This window comes from Dicentrarchus labrax, unplaced genomic scaffold (assembly GCF_905237075.1).
Source record: "Dicentrarchus labrax unplaced genomic scaffold, dlabrax2021, whole genome shotgun sequence".
In the NCBI taxonomy this organism is placed as follows: domain Eukaryota; kingdom Metazoa; phylum Chordata; class Actinopteri; family Moronidae; genus Dicentrarchus; species Dicentrarchus labrax.
The window spans coordinates 2,456,331-2,472,535 of record NW_026136714.1 but is presented as its reverse complement, the minus strand read 5'-3'; the positions used below and the strand labels follow the sequence as shown (position 1 = coordinate 2,472,535).

General features: G+C 40.7%; 1 protein-coding gene across 1 annotated transcript; it reads left to right on the top strand.

Moving 5' to 3' along the window:
• The first annotated feature begins 5,541 nt into the window (after positions 1-5,541).
• Positions 5,542-13,629, top strand: unm_hu7912 (un-named hu7912). Its single transcript, XM_051422015.1, has 2 exons — positions 5,542-5,817; positions 9,009-13,629. The coding sequence occupies exon 2, from the start codon at positions 9,061-9,063 to the stop codon at positions 12,271-12,273; it is 3,213 nt and encodes a 1,070-aa protein (XP_051277975.1). The 5' UTR covers positions 5,542-5,817; positions 9,009-9,060; the 3' UTR covers positions 12,274-13,629.
• Positions 13,630-16,205: the final 2,576 nt, after the last annotated feature.

The window sequence follows — 16,205 nt, the reverse complement described above, 5'->3', positions numbered from 1 at the left end:
TAGATGTCAATAAAAATATTCTTATTGCTACAGTTCAACTGCTTAGGATTTCTACTTTCTAGAAATGAAATGTTAGTGAGTCACAGACTATTGAGCCATTATTATGTCTGCAGAGACGAGAGTTTTACTGGAGTTTGGTCTTCCATAAACTCAAATGAGGTCTAATTTTCATTGGGTCTTCTGAGACCCATTTTAATTACACAATTCTGAGTCATAATCACACAGAAAACACAAATACCAATGTGTGCATAATCCTATTAAACAAAACTAATCTGGCACATACGAACAAATGGCTCCCTGAATGCCACTCATCATACTTTGCCTATGTTTTCTCCGTACAATAATGGCCTAATTCATGGTGTTTTGAGGAAAAACACATGCATTATGTTCCAATATCTTTTGGGCTTTCATTAGGGCTGCAAATCTGAATGGGGCAGCTGCAGCTGAGAGACACCAATAGTATTATGCATCCCCAGTCAAAAGAATGACTGTTTTTTACAAATCAATGACTGCATCTACAGCTGAAACAAAGACCTGAAAATTGAGACGCTTTACTTTCCCTCATCCAACTATAAAATGACCTGCCCTGTCAAACTATTTTGGCTGGTAGGTTTTATACAATGAGGGAGCAAGCTCAATTTTAATCACCAAATGGATCAATTTCTTTTTCCTTTGAAAGTTTTCATTGCCGACAAAAGTGTCTGGACTGCAAAATCCAATTTGCAGGCAGGATGTTATATAGCAGCTCGCTCCCGAAAGGTCAGTGTGGTTTTTAAAGCTCTGTCGCCTTGCCTGCACTTCTTATCTAGCAGCCCAGTGGTCCGTACTATCCTCTCCTGACAAATCTAGGTTTGGTTAGCAGTTCAGATGCTCATCTGATCAGGAAAGATGATTTCATGTTGAACGTGTTCTGGAAGATAATCACATTCAACTTTTTTGGCATCTAATATTGTAAGCCAGCATCAATCACATCTCATATATACTTCACATTTGAGCCTACACTGGCAAATGAATGCCTTTAGTATCTTGATTGAAAACAGCAGGCTGTTATTGGACAGTTTATCACTATCTGGCATACTAAGCCATCCATTCACAAGAATATGATGAATAAATGTGACTTTTTCCCACTATAGTCACACACGTAATCATTCTAATACAACTTCAGACTTTGCAGGTCACAAATAAAGGATTCAAGGGTATTGCCAGCAATATTCTTGTTCTGTTACGGACAGAGAGAGTACAAAAGGGGAGGGGCACTCACGACTTCTTCTGTGAGCCAGGATATTTCTAGAGCTGACCCATTTAAACAGCTCGGAGAAGCTGCGAGCACAGGTGCATCTGGATGGCTGCAACTGCCATCCTGAATGCGTAATTACATACATTAAGTGTCAAAACTGATTTGCACATATAATTTGATGGGTGGATGTGCAAACTACGCAGGATTTCAGTGCGAAGTATTCCAGGCATGGGGGTCAGATCCCATTAGATTCATTCATTTCAAATACTTAAACAGAACCAAGTGTTCTCACTCATTCTTATTCTTTTATGAGGGGAAAAGAATAGCAAATGTCAGCCCACAATTAAGTTGTTTTATTCAACAATCAGATAGTAGCTTTTGAATAGAAAGCAGTGGCTGTTACAGCTATTATACATGGCCTACAGCCTTGCACAATTAGTGCAACTCAGTACTGCTTTGCATTGTGCTGCTGTGGGATGGAGAGGAGAGTGAGAGATATCCATATTTAGAAGGACCTCATTGATTCTTCCAAACTGAGGCACAAAAGATTTGTTGTCCGTCCAGTCTTGAATAGCGGGACCTTAATGACAGCCCTGCATAATAAAACCTCCTGCTGACCTCAATCAGTGTTTGAAAATCTGATGAAACTGAGCCAGAGCATTTTGCTCCGACTGTAATATAACTGCATTCTGTCTCTGCGTTGTTACATAACAATATCACAGTGACAATGCACAACCACAAATAATTCACACCATCAGGAGCCCTCGGAAAGAAACTGCGCCCACCAAGAGGCCCGTCCCTTCATTCCAAATGTGTTTCCCCTTTAATAAACTTGCACACATGACTGAGTGATTCCTTAGCCAAAATGGCAGATGATGAAGGATGAGAGAGGAGTGTGTAGTAAAGATTTAATTAAGACTCACCATGGGATGCCTTACTGTGACTCCAGAGACCAGGACAGAGGAGTTTGTGTTTGCTCACTGCAGCTGTGAATAATATCTACACTATTCTTATTTTGACCTACATGTACTGAGAGGAGGATCTGAGAATATGCCCACATGAGCGCAGGTCTTTCTTCCTGCTTTATTTTCACCGTGAGGCTTCCAGAGGGGGTCTCCTTATGGTAAACCTTATGTTCACTTTAAATTATCGGTCTCTGGTGGAGATAATCAGGGACATAAGACATATCTACACTGAACGTGTCCACAAATCGTACAGTGGATGTGAAGCTGCACTGCTGAATCCCTCCCGCGGCGCATTTGCAGATTGCTCAAGGTTTACAAGCAATTTTCGCCTTGCTTCGTCTTTGCCTTGTGACGTAGATTTTTATGGTCTCCATGGAAGACTCCCATCAGCACTTTACTTCATTCCCTTTGAAATCAATTCAGTCTCTTTTGCTCCTACTCAGTGTGGGTTACCATGGATACCTCTCCCAAATGGTTTGGCTTGTACATGAATTTGTTTATGAGTGTTACTTGGAGTGGATTGGAATGTTCTTTTTTTTGTGCAGCCAAAGTAAACATAATTTGCTAATTAAGCATAGCAAAATTACACTCAAATGGTTTTTCTATTCTATTCTATTCTATTCTATTCTATTCTATTCTGCAAGTGTCAAGATACGGAGGGCTCCATTTGGTGAAGGTTTCTCCGAGGAGTGATCATGAAATCACTTCTTTTACAAACATTTTCCACCTTTCCAACATGCAGTATCAGCCACATGAGGACACCAGTAAGAGTTCCTCCAGTGCACTCGGGAAAAGCCTAACAATCCGCTGAATATAATCTAGTCTGATCCACCAGGAATCAAAGCTATGCCAACGTGGCTTCTTCATTTCCCCGTTGAGCCAAAAAAGCATCCAAATACTTCACTTGGCTACATCTAAATCCTCATAAAAACACGCGGTCTAAGTGGTGTGCGCCTTATGTGAACCGCCACAACTGTAAATCGTGTCTGGGGCAAGAAAGTTGGCAGGAGAGGATTGAGTGGTTTAATTTGTTGAGGACTTAATCAGGGTTCATTTGGGATTAAGGGAAGACTGGGTGCATCTCCCACTGAGTCTCTAGATTCACTGCTGCTGCATTTCACTCCCCTCTTGAGTCCACTGAATCGGAGGATCTACATATTTCATACGGGGCACGAAAGATCTCAAGGAACCACCCACATTCAAACGTATGTCTTTCCAAGAGGTCTAATTCTGGATGTGTGAAATATTTACCACTGCAGGGACCGTAGACAACATCCCAAGCATCCCTGGGGATTTCTCGTGAAACAGTCAAGCTGAAATGTGTTTGCCTCAACATCTCTGTCTAATGTGTTTTCCTTGTTTCCTCTCACATATCATTACAGTCCAAAATAACCGAAGCTGAGAGTTGCTTTGTATTAGCCTGCCACACTGGCTATTTTGGGCTGGACTTTGTAAGCAATGGGGCTTGGCTGTGTGTGCATCCCAGCATCTCTTATGTAATTCCCTCCAATGGGAACAAAGAAATCAGAGAGAAAGTTTGTCAAGAGTTACTTAATCTTACATAGAGTTAATTGGAGACAGCTGGAGAACTGAAGGTTGTTTACTGTGCCAGCATGAGCGGGGAACAGTGCAAGAACAAAGCAGAACGTCCAGATTCTTCCTTATGGCTCATTATGGCTGGTATGTCAGAGCAGCATGAAAGCTTGTGTGAGCATAGGAGGCAGAGTGAAGCAGAGTTCTGTTGTTACTTCGTGGTGGTGTAACTCTGATTGATCCCTGTCAGAGGGGCCTCTAATCAACAGAGAGCCATTGATTTCCTCTCCACAGAGCCTACGAGGTGCCTAAGACACCTGCTAGCAGCCAGCTGACAGACACTTATGCCTGCTAACCAACAGCTGACACAAACTGATGCCAATGCACTGTGCTGGAGAGGGTGAGTCACACATGCTCAGATAGATCCCACTCTCAGGGATGTTGGATGCTGCACAATGTGAGATCCACTGTACTGTCATTCTGAATCATATCTCATGCACGTGGTATGTCACAGATGGAGTCTCGGTTAGCTATGGTGTTTTGTAACCAGGATGCAGGCAGGAGAAGTATAGATAACAAAAAAATCTGCTGTGCGCAAGCGGCGCAAAGCTGTCCTTCCTGTAACAAAATGAGCACTGTCATAGCTAAGTATCATTGCGATCTTCAGCCTGATCAGCACAGTTCGTCTGTGGTGATTTCTATCTGCCGTGAGAGTGCTTTAGTAAGCAGTTTTCCAGCGGCAGTCACATGCTCCGGGGCCGGGGCTCACAGCCAGCTGTCCCCATCATCAATTCAGACAATGCAGAAGGCTGTGGCGAGGTGAGACTTCGGGGCAGATGTGTGTGGCATGGGGCAGGCGAGAGAAAGCACAATGTCACTGTGTTTTTCATCTTGCAAGAGCGTAAACAACAAAGACGATGCGTAAGCAAGATCATGTTGTATCAAAGAAGATTTCTGTGCTGTATAAGGGAATTTTATTCTACCTGAATGTACTGTATGTACAATGTCTGAGATGTTCTACAGACTCAGGTCAAGTTTTGATAAATAGTCATCACACTACAATGATTAGTTGATTAATCGATCAATAGAAATGTAACTCTTTTTTTTTTAAATCATTGAATAACCTTTATGCCATTTTCAAACAAATGCTGAACATTTTCTAGTTCAAGCTTCTAAAATGTAACAATTTGATGCATTTCTTTGTCACACATTATGAATGTTTTTGTGTTTTGGCATATAAGGCATTTGAAGATGTTACTGTGCTATGGGATATTATAACTGTTTTACACAATGCTCTGACATTTTATAGACAAGAAATTAAGGTGGCACATTCATGGATAAAGAAAATAATCCTTACTTGCAGCCTCACATCACTCATCTACTTCCATCACAGTAAAGTACAGAATTACAGTATGTTGGCACAGGACTGCGTTCCCTCATCACCATGTCTAATGCATGTCCAATAGTGTAGGAGGAGGACCAGATGTGACCAGTCAAGTGTAGGAGAGGCCCAGTTCTGCAGGCAGTCTGTCTGTAAACTTTCTAAAAATGTAAATGTCATAAAGTGCCTCATGATGAGCAGAGCTGATTACAAACCACCTTCCACTGCAGGATGAGCAGACAGCCAGCAGCTCCCCCCGGAAGTGTCCATGCAGTCGTCCTCGGGGCTCCATATTCAGAGACGAACAAGAGACCGCATTGCCGAGACTGAACACCCACCCCAGCCTCCCCCCAACACCCCCCGACTCCCCCCCCTCCCAATAAAAACACGCACAACCACGCCCCCAGAGGCACGCGCACAAGCGCAGGCTGAGACACACCTCCTCCTTTCCCTCCATCACACACACACACACACACACACACACACACACACTCTCAGGAAGGCATAAGCGAGTGTGAGAGCGTCGCTGGTGAAGCAGACAACATGTAAGGCAGCATGAAGGACGGCTCTGCTCCGGGAGGCTCACGGCAGGTGCGGTAGCGGTGAAGCTGCACCTCGGGAGGCGCGGGTGGAGGTGGGGGGGGGGACAGCCTGCCTGCTTCACCATGTCCATCGCATCCGATCAACTCACTGGCGACACGGTAAGGCCCCTCGTCCACTCGCGAAATCTTACATCTCCAAAAAAAAAAAAAAAAAACTTCGCCGAACTCATTCTCCCTTTCTGCTCCCCGCCCGGCCTCTGTCCTGATCTGAACCCTCTTGTTTCCCCGCAAATGATGTCATTCATTCCGGGCACAGAGGCATTAGGTCAGCCACAAAGGATGGAGGGCCGTCCGTGCCGCAGCACCAAAATAAAAGGGGTGCTCAAGTGCGTTAGAGCAAGTATTTGGTAACGCTTGAGGGCTGAATGCGCCTCGGTGTGGCCCCGCAGGGAGGCGAATCTGCATCACGTTTGTTATTGTCTGGAAAACCGTGCAAAGAGAGGGTAGAATACAGTCTTCCAAGTTGTTTTTAGTTCCAAATAGGCAAGCAGATGAATAGCCCAGTTAATATGAGAGTATGCGTAGAACCATAACCTCATAGCCTACAACAAAAATATAGCACAGTAAAATGCTGCATTTGGGCTCTATAAATAGGCTCTTACAGGCATATGAATGGTACATCCTTTATAAACACCAAGATAAAGTCGCACTTGTGTGTCACAGATGGATTTTGCCCACACAGAGAACATTAGAGCAGTTCACATTGATCATGAGTCCATGTTTTCAGACTGTGCCCTCAGTGTGCAACTCCAGGAGTGTTTCATGGTTTTCTTTGCTGTGTGCTGTAGCCATGGAGACAGTATGTGGCATGTGGTTTTATACAGCTAGAAAGTGTAGTCCTTCTATTGAAGAACAGCCTTAGAGCGTGAAGATGAGTAGAGGAAGGAATGCATCCATTAAGTCAGTCTAAGCATCTTGTTTAATCTTAAAAACAAATCTGCTATCTTATCTTTCTCTTATCCTTAATCCCAGATCAGTGTGATCAAACACATTAACGCTTTTCTACAGAAAAAGCAGCATAACATTTCGTCAGGGACATAGAAGTGCGTGTGCGGTGGTCAACAGTGACCTATTGTAGACCTAGATAATTAATTCTGATGTTTTATTAATGGCTTAAGGCATTTATATAATGTAGCAACCCTATTGGGGTTTGTGTATTAGCTGTGCAGAGCTATTTTTACTGTATCTTTGCAAACCCATCGTTACAACAATAGTGGGAGCTATTGTTCACAAGCAGCAATGTATTAAAGCTGTGTGGTAGATTGTGTTAGTGAACTACTCCAGGGCTTCACAGACCTTTTCATGTCAAGGACCCCCACAATAGATACACATTAGACCACAGACCCCCAATTTAAGAGGATGTTGTCTAAAAGGAATCTCCTCTAAATATTGTTTTTAATCTTTAGGTTTGAAAGTAATAAAGTCTCTTTAGTCAAACAATGATCAAACTGATCCCCGGACCCCATTTTGAAAACCACTGAACTACTCAAACACATCCTGCACCTTTTATGCCTATTTTTATACTGTACAATGAAAGGAAGCCTTGCCATCTTGCTGACTCCTCAACTCATTCATTTAACCTCTATGATGATTGAAAGTAAGATGGAAGTAACCCTTACCCCTATTTAACGGAATATAGTAACTTCAGTACCCCCAAGTGACCCAGAATTAGTCCCAAATTTTATTCATATTATAATGACATTCAGAGCCGTTGATTAGACAATAGTGACCATAGTCCCAATGGTGATAGAAAAACTGGTAATAGTACGATATGTACTGTACTTTCCCCCAGCAGACTCTTGGGAAAAAATTTTCTGCAGGAGTTGAAAAGATGGGAAGATGTGCTCGTATACTACAGTGCATTTTGTTCCTCCATTGTTACAACAAATATGGAATTGTGAAAGCCAAAGTGAAACCTTTGAATTACTTTTTCATCTGAAACACAAAGCTGATACTGTATATACAATTGTTATCCTAAATTTAGGTGATTCATCTTGCTTAAACATTGATCTGGTACTAATTTGCAGTGTTTTACTCACTGATAACCATTCATGCAAATCTAGATTTCTTCTTTTAGAGGTATTTTAAAATGAAATAAATAATCATTTTATGCAACTGTAGCTGCCGTGTTTCTTTTTATAAAGGGGAGAAAAATACACACACAGGTGTCTTTGAAACAAAAAAAATCTAAGGGGCCAAGCTAAAACAGTGAATAACAGTGTTGGTTAGTCTGTCGAGGTTGGTCTTGTGTGAACAGACGTGATATTTAGGTGTGTTGTGGAGACATGACAGCGAGATGGCTGGTCAGTGCTCTCTCTTCACGATGAACAGATGGTAACTCAGGGTTAGCCTGTGGGTGGGTGCCAACAAGAAAGCCCATGTGTGTGTGACATATAAATCCATTGTTGGTTTTGTCCATGATAATATTTGAAGGCCTAAAAAAATACTCTGAATGTTCTTTAAGCTGAGATTAACAGCAGTTGTCTGTATATTATTTATTTATAAGATATGAATAATTCAAACAGTAAAACACGGAAATGCTTTGTTGAACTGCATTCTTTGAGAATTTAATGGTATAGTCACTGTCTAAAACTCAAATGAACTTTTAATAATAATTTTGTTTAGATTTTAATGTCTTTAATATGTAATTTAATGGTAGACCAAGACATACTACAGTAATGCAGTAAAATTACTATAATTTGTCTTAGATTATAGGCTATTTAATAAGAAATAATTATCTTGTGATATTAGCTTGTGATATTATTGGCTCCAATTGTGTTAATCTTTCAAACAACTGTTTGAGTAAAATTCAAAATAAAGATTTTTTTATATAATATATAGTATAATTTCATGCAAGTAATGTTTTTTTATTTTCTTTTAATAAAAGAATGAAGTATGGTAGTATAGTTGGCAGTGAAAGATGATGTGAATAGCTAATTTTAGCATGCTGTGTTTCCAGTCTCATTAGAATTAAAAATGAACTCAAATAATGACTGGTTGTCACATTGCTCGGATACAATGTTGTATTGTGGCTGGTATGAATTTAACTTGGTTGGTAAATGAGCAGCTACATCTGTTACATTTATACACAGTCATCACTTACATTCAGATTCAGCCCTATAGATGGTTTTAAATAAAAAGTATTAAAGTGATTGATGATTGATTGTTACGCAACTTAATTTACAAACAACTTACAGTCTGCCTCTTTTTAGCAGAACATTTACCCCACATCTATACATTTAAATTGCATTGAAGTGTATTTGTTTTCATTTATCTCTTTCTTTCCACAGGCTGTGTTGATCTTGAATCACACTGAATGGAGAGCATTGAAGTTCCTTTAAGATGACACGGACGCATCCCCCTGATATACTGGCATCGACTCTATATCGGGACTTTACTCTAAATCCCCTTACTGACCACTCCATTTCTCTCCACTCCTCCCGGCAATGTGACTTAAAAATGATCGACAAACCAGAAATCATCAACAAAAGACACTGCCGTAGCTTTGACTTCATTGAGTCACTGGATGACCCGCAGTCCTTCTCTTCCTCAATGGAGTACCCTTACAAGAGGACTGAGCATCAGACATTAAACAAAGATGTTATGTGGAATGGACTAGATCAACCGGGGCACCTTCGCTTTTCATCTCCAGATCTTTTCAACACCAGGCAGTTCCAGCAGCACACCACCCAGGACAAAACCAGCCATCTTACATGGACAGATTCTAAAAAGAGAACAAGATCTAAAAGCGCTCCAAGAATTAAGGCCACCCTCACTCCTGTGCCAATCTCAGTATCTCCTCCAGGAGCCGGGAAGGGGAGGGATGCACCTCAGGCTGCATCAGATACCTTAAGGACTTCTGAAACACATCGAGAATCGTACTCTTCAAACAGGGCTTTTTTGAATGATGTGCATCCTATCAAACTGCAACCTCATTCTCCCCTCTATGTCTCAGACTGTTTTGAGGAGGATAAACCAGATAAACCAGCCATAACCCCTCATGTCAGGTGCCGTGTGGACATTAAACCAGATGCTGCTGTACTGCAGCACACATCTAGACAGGTTCCCAATGTACGGACTGATCATCTTTGGCAGAGATACTCCCAGGCCAGTAGCAGTAGAGGTTTGTATGTACCACGACAGATTGTCTCCTCACCAACGCCCACTCCAAGCGAATGCTACAGTGGAGATTTTAGACAAGGATACCACTATACCACCAGCATGTCACCCATCTCTTACCAGCATCTAGACATGCACAGAATGCCATCGCCAACAGCACCATATCTGAGTCAAGAACAAAGAGCTTATTCAAATCCTAACATACCAACCAAATTTTTCTATACAGAGGACCCTGTTCGGTACCCAGTCCATCCCTATTCTAGAGCATACTTTCAGGATGATCGGTCCAGTCTAACCAGCCATGGAAGTACAATGACCAGTCAGTATGATCCAAGGACTCGATGGGTGCACACCCTTCCTGTCAGGTCGTATTACACAGACCACCTTTCCAACAGAGAGCCAACACACTCTGTATATAGTAGACCTTACTCCACAAGTGAGGCAGGGTCATACTTTTCCCAAACTCCACTATCTAGACCTTACTATGGAGAGGACAACCGGTTCAATCCATACCATATGAGTAGCTCAAGGTTGTTTTATTCAAAACCGTACAGCTCTCCCGAGGAGCAGTACTTTCCATCAAGGCCATATCATACTGAGGGTCGCCGACGCCCTCGGATGTCCCAGGCCTTTTCAGATGACTGGTATCGCTCAAGTATATCTGGATACTCTAACCAGTCCTCTCAGCACACACCACCGAGAGTGAGGCAAGACCCCAGTATACCCCCATGGTTTACTAACAGCTGTGTGGAGACAAGTAGACTTGGAGCAGAGGTCAAAAACCACTCCAAGTCTTGGGACAATATTTTGTATCCACGGCATGACAGAGAGCAATCAGTACCCCGTGGACGAAGCTATGAGAACCTGTTTTACCAAGCAAGGCATGGAGCGGCCTCTGATATTACATCTCAACCTGTCATACTTAACCTCTCAAGTTCACCGAGGCGCTACGCTGCGCTTTCGCTCTCTGAAACCTCGCTAGAGAGGGGCTCAAGCAATCCATGGAGGAATACCAAGAGTGGGCACTGGTTTGTAACTCCTGAGATTACCATAACAGACAACGACTTAAATGCAGGCAACAGCAAGCGGCGTGATGTGCACTCTGTCAGCTGGGATTTGTTGGATGGTGAAAAGACGCCATCCCCGAAAGTAGTGCATCAGAAGCAGTCATCCAACACAGCGGACATAAGCAAAGACAGGAAACACAACAACTTCTCCCTCCAGCAGAGTCTAGAGCAACTGGACGAACTCTTAGCTGATTTGGTTGTTGATTACAAACCACCAACGTGCAGAAAGTCAAGCGAAGACCTTTTAGACCAACTAAAACAGTTGATTACTGAAGACGATGACAAAGACAGAGGATCTTCTGGACTTGAAAACTTAGGATGTCTGAACACACAGCTCCCATCCTCCAAATCCAGCCCTGACACAATCAAAGACCCTGATAGTGGATGTGATGCTTTACAAAGGAGTGCAGAAGAATGTTCTCCAGACCACAGCACAGATGAAGATGACACTATGGTGTGTGCTAACAAGAAGTGCAACCGGTCTGAAAGCATGTTCAATGCCTGCTTGTACTTCAAATCTTGTCACAGTTGCTACACCTTTTACTGCTCACGAAACTGTCGCAGGGATGACTGGGAGACCCATAAAGAGACCTGTCTGTACGGTCGTGTCAACAGTGTGTGTCGACACACTCTTAAGTTCTGCAGAGAGAATTCAGAGATCCACAAAGCTTTCTCTCGCGTTGCTAAAGCTGGCTATCTCTCCAGAGGGAGAGGCGTTCTCTTTCTGGGTTTTGCTAATCCAGAGACAGCTGACAACTTCCTGCAAGTTGGGCTTGAAAGCCTCCTCATGTCTCCCACGTACTTATCTCTCAGAGAGCTGGATGGCTTCAAGGACAACCTAGGCGAGTACTGCAAGGAGCTGCAGCTTGCAGGTAATGAGTACGACCCCAATGAATGTTTCCTTCTGAATGTATCCGTAGCTGTCGGTGAACTAGTGCCTAACAGACCTTCACCAAGGGTTCAAGCACCAACAGTTCGAAAATATGCAAAGGTATCCTTGGCCTCCTCAAGCCCTGACAAAAAGGTACTCAAGAAGGATAGTGAAATGGAAACTCTCATCCTCACTCCGCCTCCGGGCACACCGGACATTGACAAAGAGGGGGAGGAGGGAAGAAAAGCTAGAGAGGTGTGCTTTGTCAATATCCAGCGTGAGCTCAGGACCAGAGGAGTCTTCCTTCGTCACGAGTACCCCAAAATCTATAATCAGCTGTGTGAGTTTGTGGAAAGCAACAAAAGGTTCACTCCAACTACAATTTACCCAATAGATAAGAGAACGGGGAAACAGTTCATGTGCATGATCATGGCTGCATCCGAGCCAAGAACACTGGACTGGGTGGGTACGCCTCATCTCTTGGATGATATTATATAGTATAGCACTAAATAGTAATGATAATGATGTCAGCACCACTAAATGTACATACTGTAAATACATAGTGTGGTTTAGCAAATTGAACATTGGTATGGAAATATGTGTACATATGTGACCAATCTCTCTTTCTGGCTCTTATTTCTCTCGGATGCCACACATACAAACACTCACACACACATACACTATATACACACATTTTTAAAGGTTGCCCTATGTTGTTAATGGCTTGTTTTGATCCTGTTGCACTCAGAAGAGTTAATAGCCTGCATGTAGACTAGGCACAAACCCAGTTATCCAGGTGTTTAAGATGTGAAAATGTATGATCTGTGCAGTTTCTGCAGACAATGTATGAAGCACACAATATTTATGGAGTACACATCTCATTGCCACCACATAATAGTAGGCACAGCCAGGTCTCATATTGTAACAGTCATCCACTATTGATTTCTCCAAAAATGTTATATCAGAAATTTATATTATAACTTGTCACAGTGGTTGTAATATTACAACTGTTTATTAGTACGTAAGTATTATTTCCTAAGTATACTGTAGTTGTGTGGGTATTTTTTTTATTATTATTGCTATATTAGTTATTGTTTGATAGACAAAGAAGTACAATCAAACCACCTATGTGTTTTACCACTTGATTAAGAATTTCAGTTGGAACTTATTTCATCTCGTGATAAGACTTGATGTCATTCTTGTATAAATTGCTTTGTTTGAAAGTGGCCTTCAGTCGAAAAAAAAAAAAAGCATTTGACACAAAGCAATGTATAGGTTTAGCTATTTCTAAAGGCTTGACAGCTCTTGACTTAGGTTGTTTGAACTACCATTGTAAATGAACAATTATTTTGCTCAAAGCATGTTATTTATATTCAGGTATTTTAATATTGATATTGCTTATAATTAAATTGATTATGTTAATGAGATACCATTTGATGCTTAGAAATGTAAGAGGTATATATATTGAATATTAGATCATTTGAACATCATGACCTTGAGACCTTATTGTAACTAATACCACAGTATGTTCTTAAACAATATGCAATAAAAGAGCAACCTTAACATCTATATTGTAAAATCCTATTTTATTATTAATATTGAATAATCCCTTGGAGCCAAGAGCTGCAAAGACTTTGCACTAAAACATAAATGATAAAATGAGAATGTTCCTAACACAGCTGCAGCACTGATATGATGATATGCCTGCTTCCATTGCCATTGTTGACTAATCTAAGGTTGCTCTTTTACTTGATTATATATATCTTTGTGCAAGACCTTCCTCAACTTTATATTTTGTGATGTTTATAACCCATATATATATAAATATATAATAAATGGAATTTAACAAGTGAACTCTTGGCTTTGCATTTCTCTTCCTCAGTATGCGTTAATATATCATTTGTGCATTTGAACAGAAGGGTAAATAATACAGTTCCCATCACTAGGATTGATACACACATTGATCAACGTGCCTGAAGACACGAGGACCTTGCCTGTTTTTCATACATTGTTTTATGACACATACAGAAGTATTCAAACAAGAAAAATATGAATCAACCCACTCCCTTAAAAGGCAGACATGTATGTATGTTGCATAAGAATAAGAATGTTTATTTGGCTTTTTATTAAGAGCAAAAACTGTATCAGAACACAAAATGCCAGTAGACTAATCTTTCAAAGTCTATTGATCAGATACCATCATGGCACCAAGATGCCAGTTTACAGTCATCATCTTTTACAAAATTACAGGATTAACTGTTTTAATAAAATGCAAGTAACGTTTTAAGACACAAAATGTAAAATAAATGAGTACATTTTGATGAAGACATGGTATTTGTCAGAACACTAGTGGTTGCTGCCTAATAAAAGCTAGAACAATAACTGTGTGCATTCCTCCAGTTCCTGTTTCATTGTCCTTTCTGCTGAGGCACTGGTTTGAGTCTTAAATTTGCTGATGCGTGGGAGATTCCTCTGTCCTTCCTAGTGTGCTGTAACATGTCTGATTCATGTTACTGTAACATGTTGCTTACTCAAGGATTTACAATGTTTTCTTCTGTTATTAGACCACCACCTAGTGGGATAATGCATGTATTACGTTTTTTAATCCATTATGAGCAGCACTTTACCCACAATTATGTCTATAATTTATTCAATTGGACCACACACAATCTCACACACGCACACGCACACACCTGTTTATTATTCATTAAGACAGTGTATTAATAATGCCTTATATTTGCATTCTGCTCTCTTTATTGAAAACTGTCCCTTCAAATTATCAAAATGAAAAACGTGAGGTCTTTTTGTTTAGCCTGTGTTATTGTACTACATTGTAATATTACACAACTGTCAGGGGATGAAGTTCGGGTAAATGTGCTGCGTCATTCTCCTTTTGAACCAGTGTAGCTCTGGATACTAAGAAAACGCACCTCAGTCAAAAAATGTGTTCCAATCCACTCAATTATGGACAAGCTTATGTTGACAGTGTAGTGTTTATATCACTCTTTTAATTTCCTGTAAATGTATAGATTGATATGATTTACCTGTAACTTTATAAATGAGAATGAAATGAATAGACAGTTGCATTCAAATGCATTAATAATATACACGCATTTGCTGAAGCATTATCTAATAGGTCAGCCCAATAGGTACACCATTTTTTATGTCAGGTGCCCACATGAACATATATTAATCTAAAGCTAATATGATGTTTCAACAGATTTAATTTAATTCAAGTGGATTTATTCCAAAGTCTTATTAGTTACGTAATGGCCTGTGTGAACAGGAGGAATGATTACAGCCAGCAAAGCCAATTTCAGTGCTCAAATGGGCAATTGATGATTGAAAAATTGTGAAACTATCCTTTAAACAACTTGAATATTTTCTTGTAACTCGGCAGCAGCCAAAACCAGGAGAGTACAGTAACAGAGTATTGTGAAATCAAGTTCAGTCAGCTTTATTTACAAAGAACATTTGAAAATATATTATGATGGCATAAAGCACTGCACAATTTCAATACCAAAATACAGTAAAAGAGTAAAATGATTATAAATGGCCTATGTGGACACCACAAAAACAAAACAGGAAGATTTCAGTCAGATATAAAATCCAGAGAGAGGATGAGCTATTGTCCCTTTTATTGCTTTACTATGGGATGCAGGCCCTGCTCTGCTGAATCTCAGGGGCATTTCTTTCATTGTTTGTCAGCGCTCAGTGGTTGGCAGGATCATATGTCTCATTTCTCAATATCATGCGCTTCATAACAGTTTTATTTTGAGAGAGGGCATACAAAGCGACACTTTGGCCAGGATGGTTGCCAATAAATTCAGACTGTGGCCGAGATACAACTGCTATTAGTACATTAAACTGTATTTTTACAAAATAAATACATAATAACAATAATCTAGTTCCCAGGAGTCAATCTACGTAAATGTTTATCACAGGAATATCATCCATCATCAAGTGATACATATCATTACCTTCTTGGAAAAGCCCCCAAATGAAGATATTTTAACTCAAAAGCATTACATTATTGTGACACATTAGTAAAGCATTGGATATAAATATCTAAAGGAGGCATTAGAAATGTATAAACTGTTTTAATTCCAATTTTTTCACTGGACTTAAGCCTGCCACTAGTCTACAATATGGCCATAACAGATGCTTTAATTAGTTTCCGTTTAATTAATGTGTTAAATTTGAAAGCAAACTGGGGTGTCAGTTGAGGTGGCCAGGCCTTTTTTTTAGGTGTGGCAGCTTCCAACCAATACCACACTTCTAGACCTGCCTCTGCCAATGCTACAAAATGACTTGTGTGACACATGATCAAGGCAGACTGACACTCGGGTATTTACAGTATTCAGGGTCAAACATCTTACTAAGTATAGAAAGAATCTGAAAAAAACAATGCTGCTATAGAACCATCACGA

Excerpts from the sequence above, each read along its gene's own strand:
- unm_hu7912 (XM_051422015.1), top strand. The coding sequence starts at position 9,061 with ATGACACGGACGCATCCCCCTGATATACTGGCATCGACTCTATATCGG.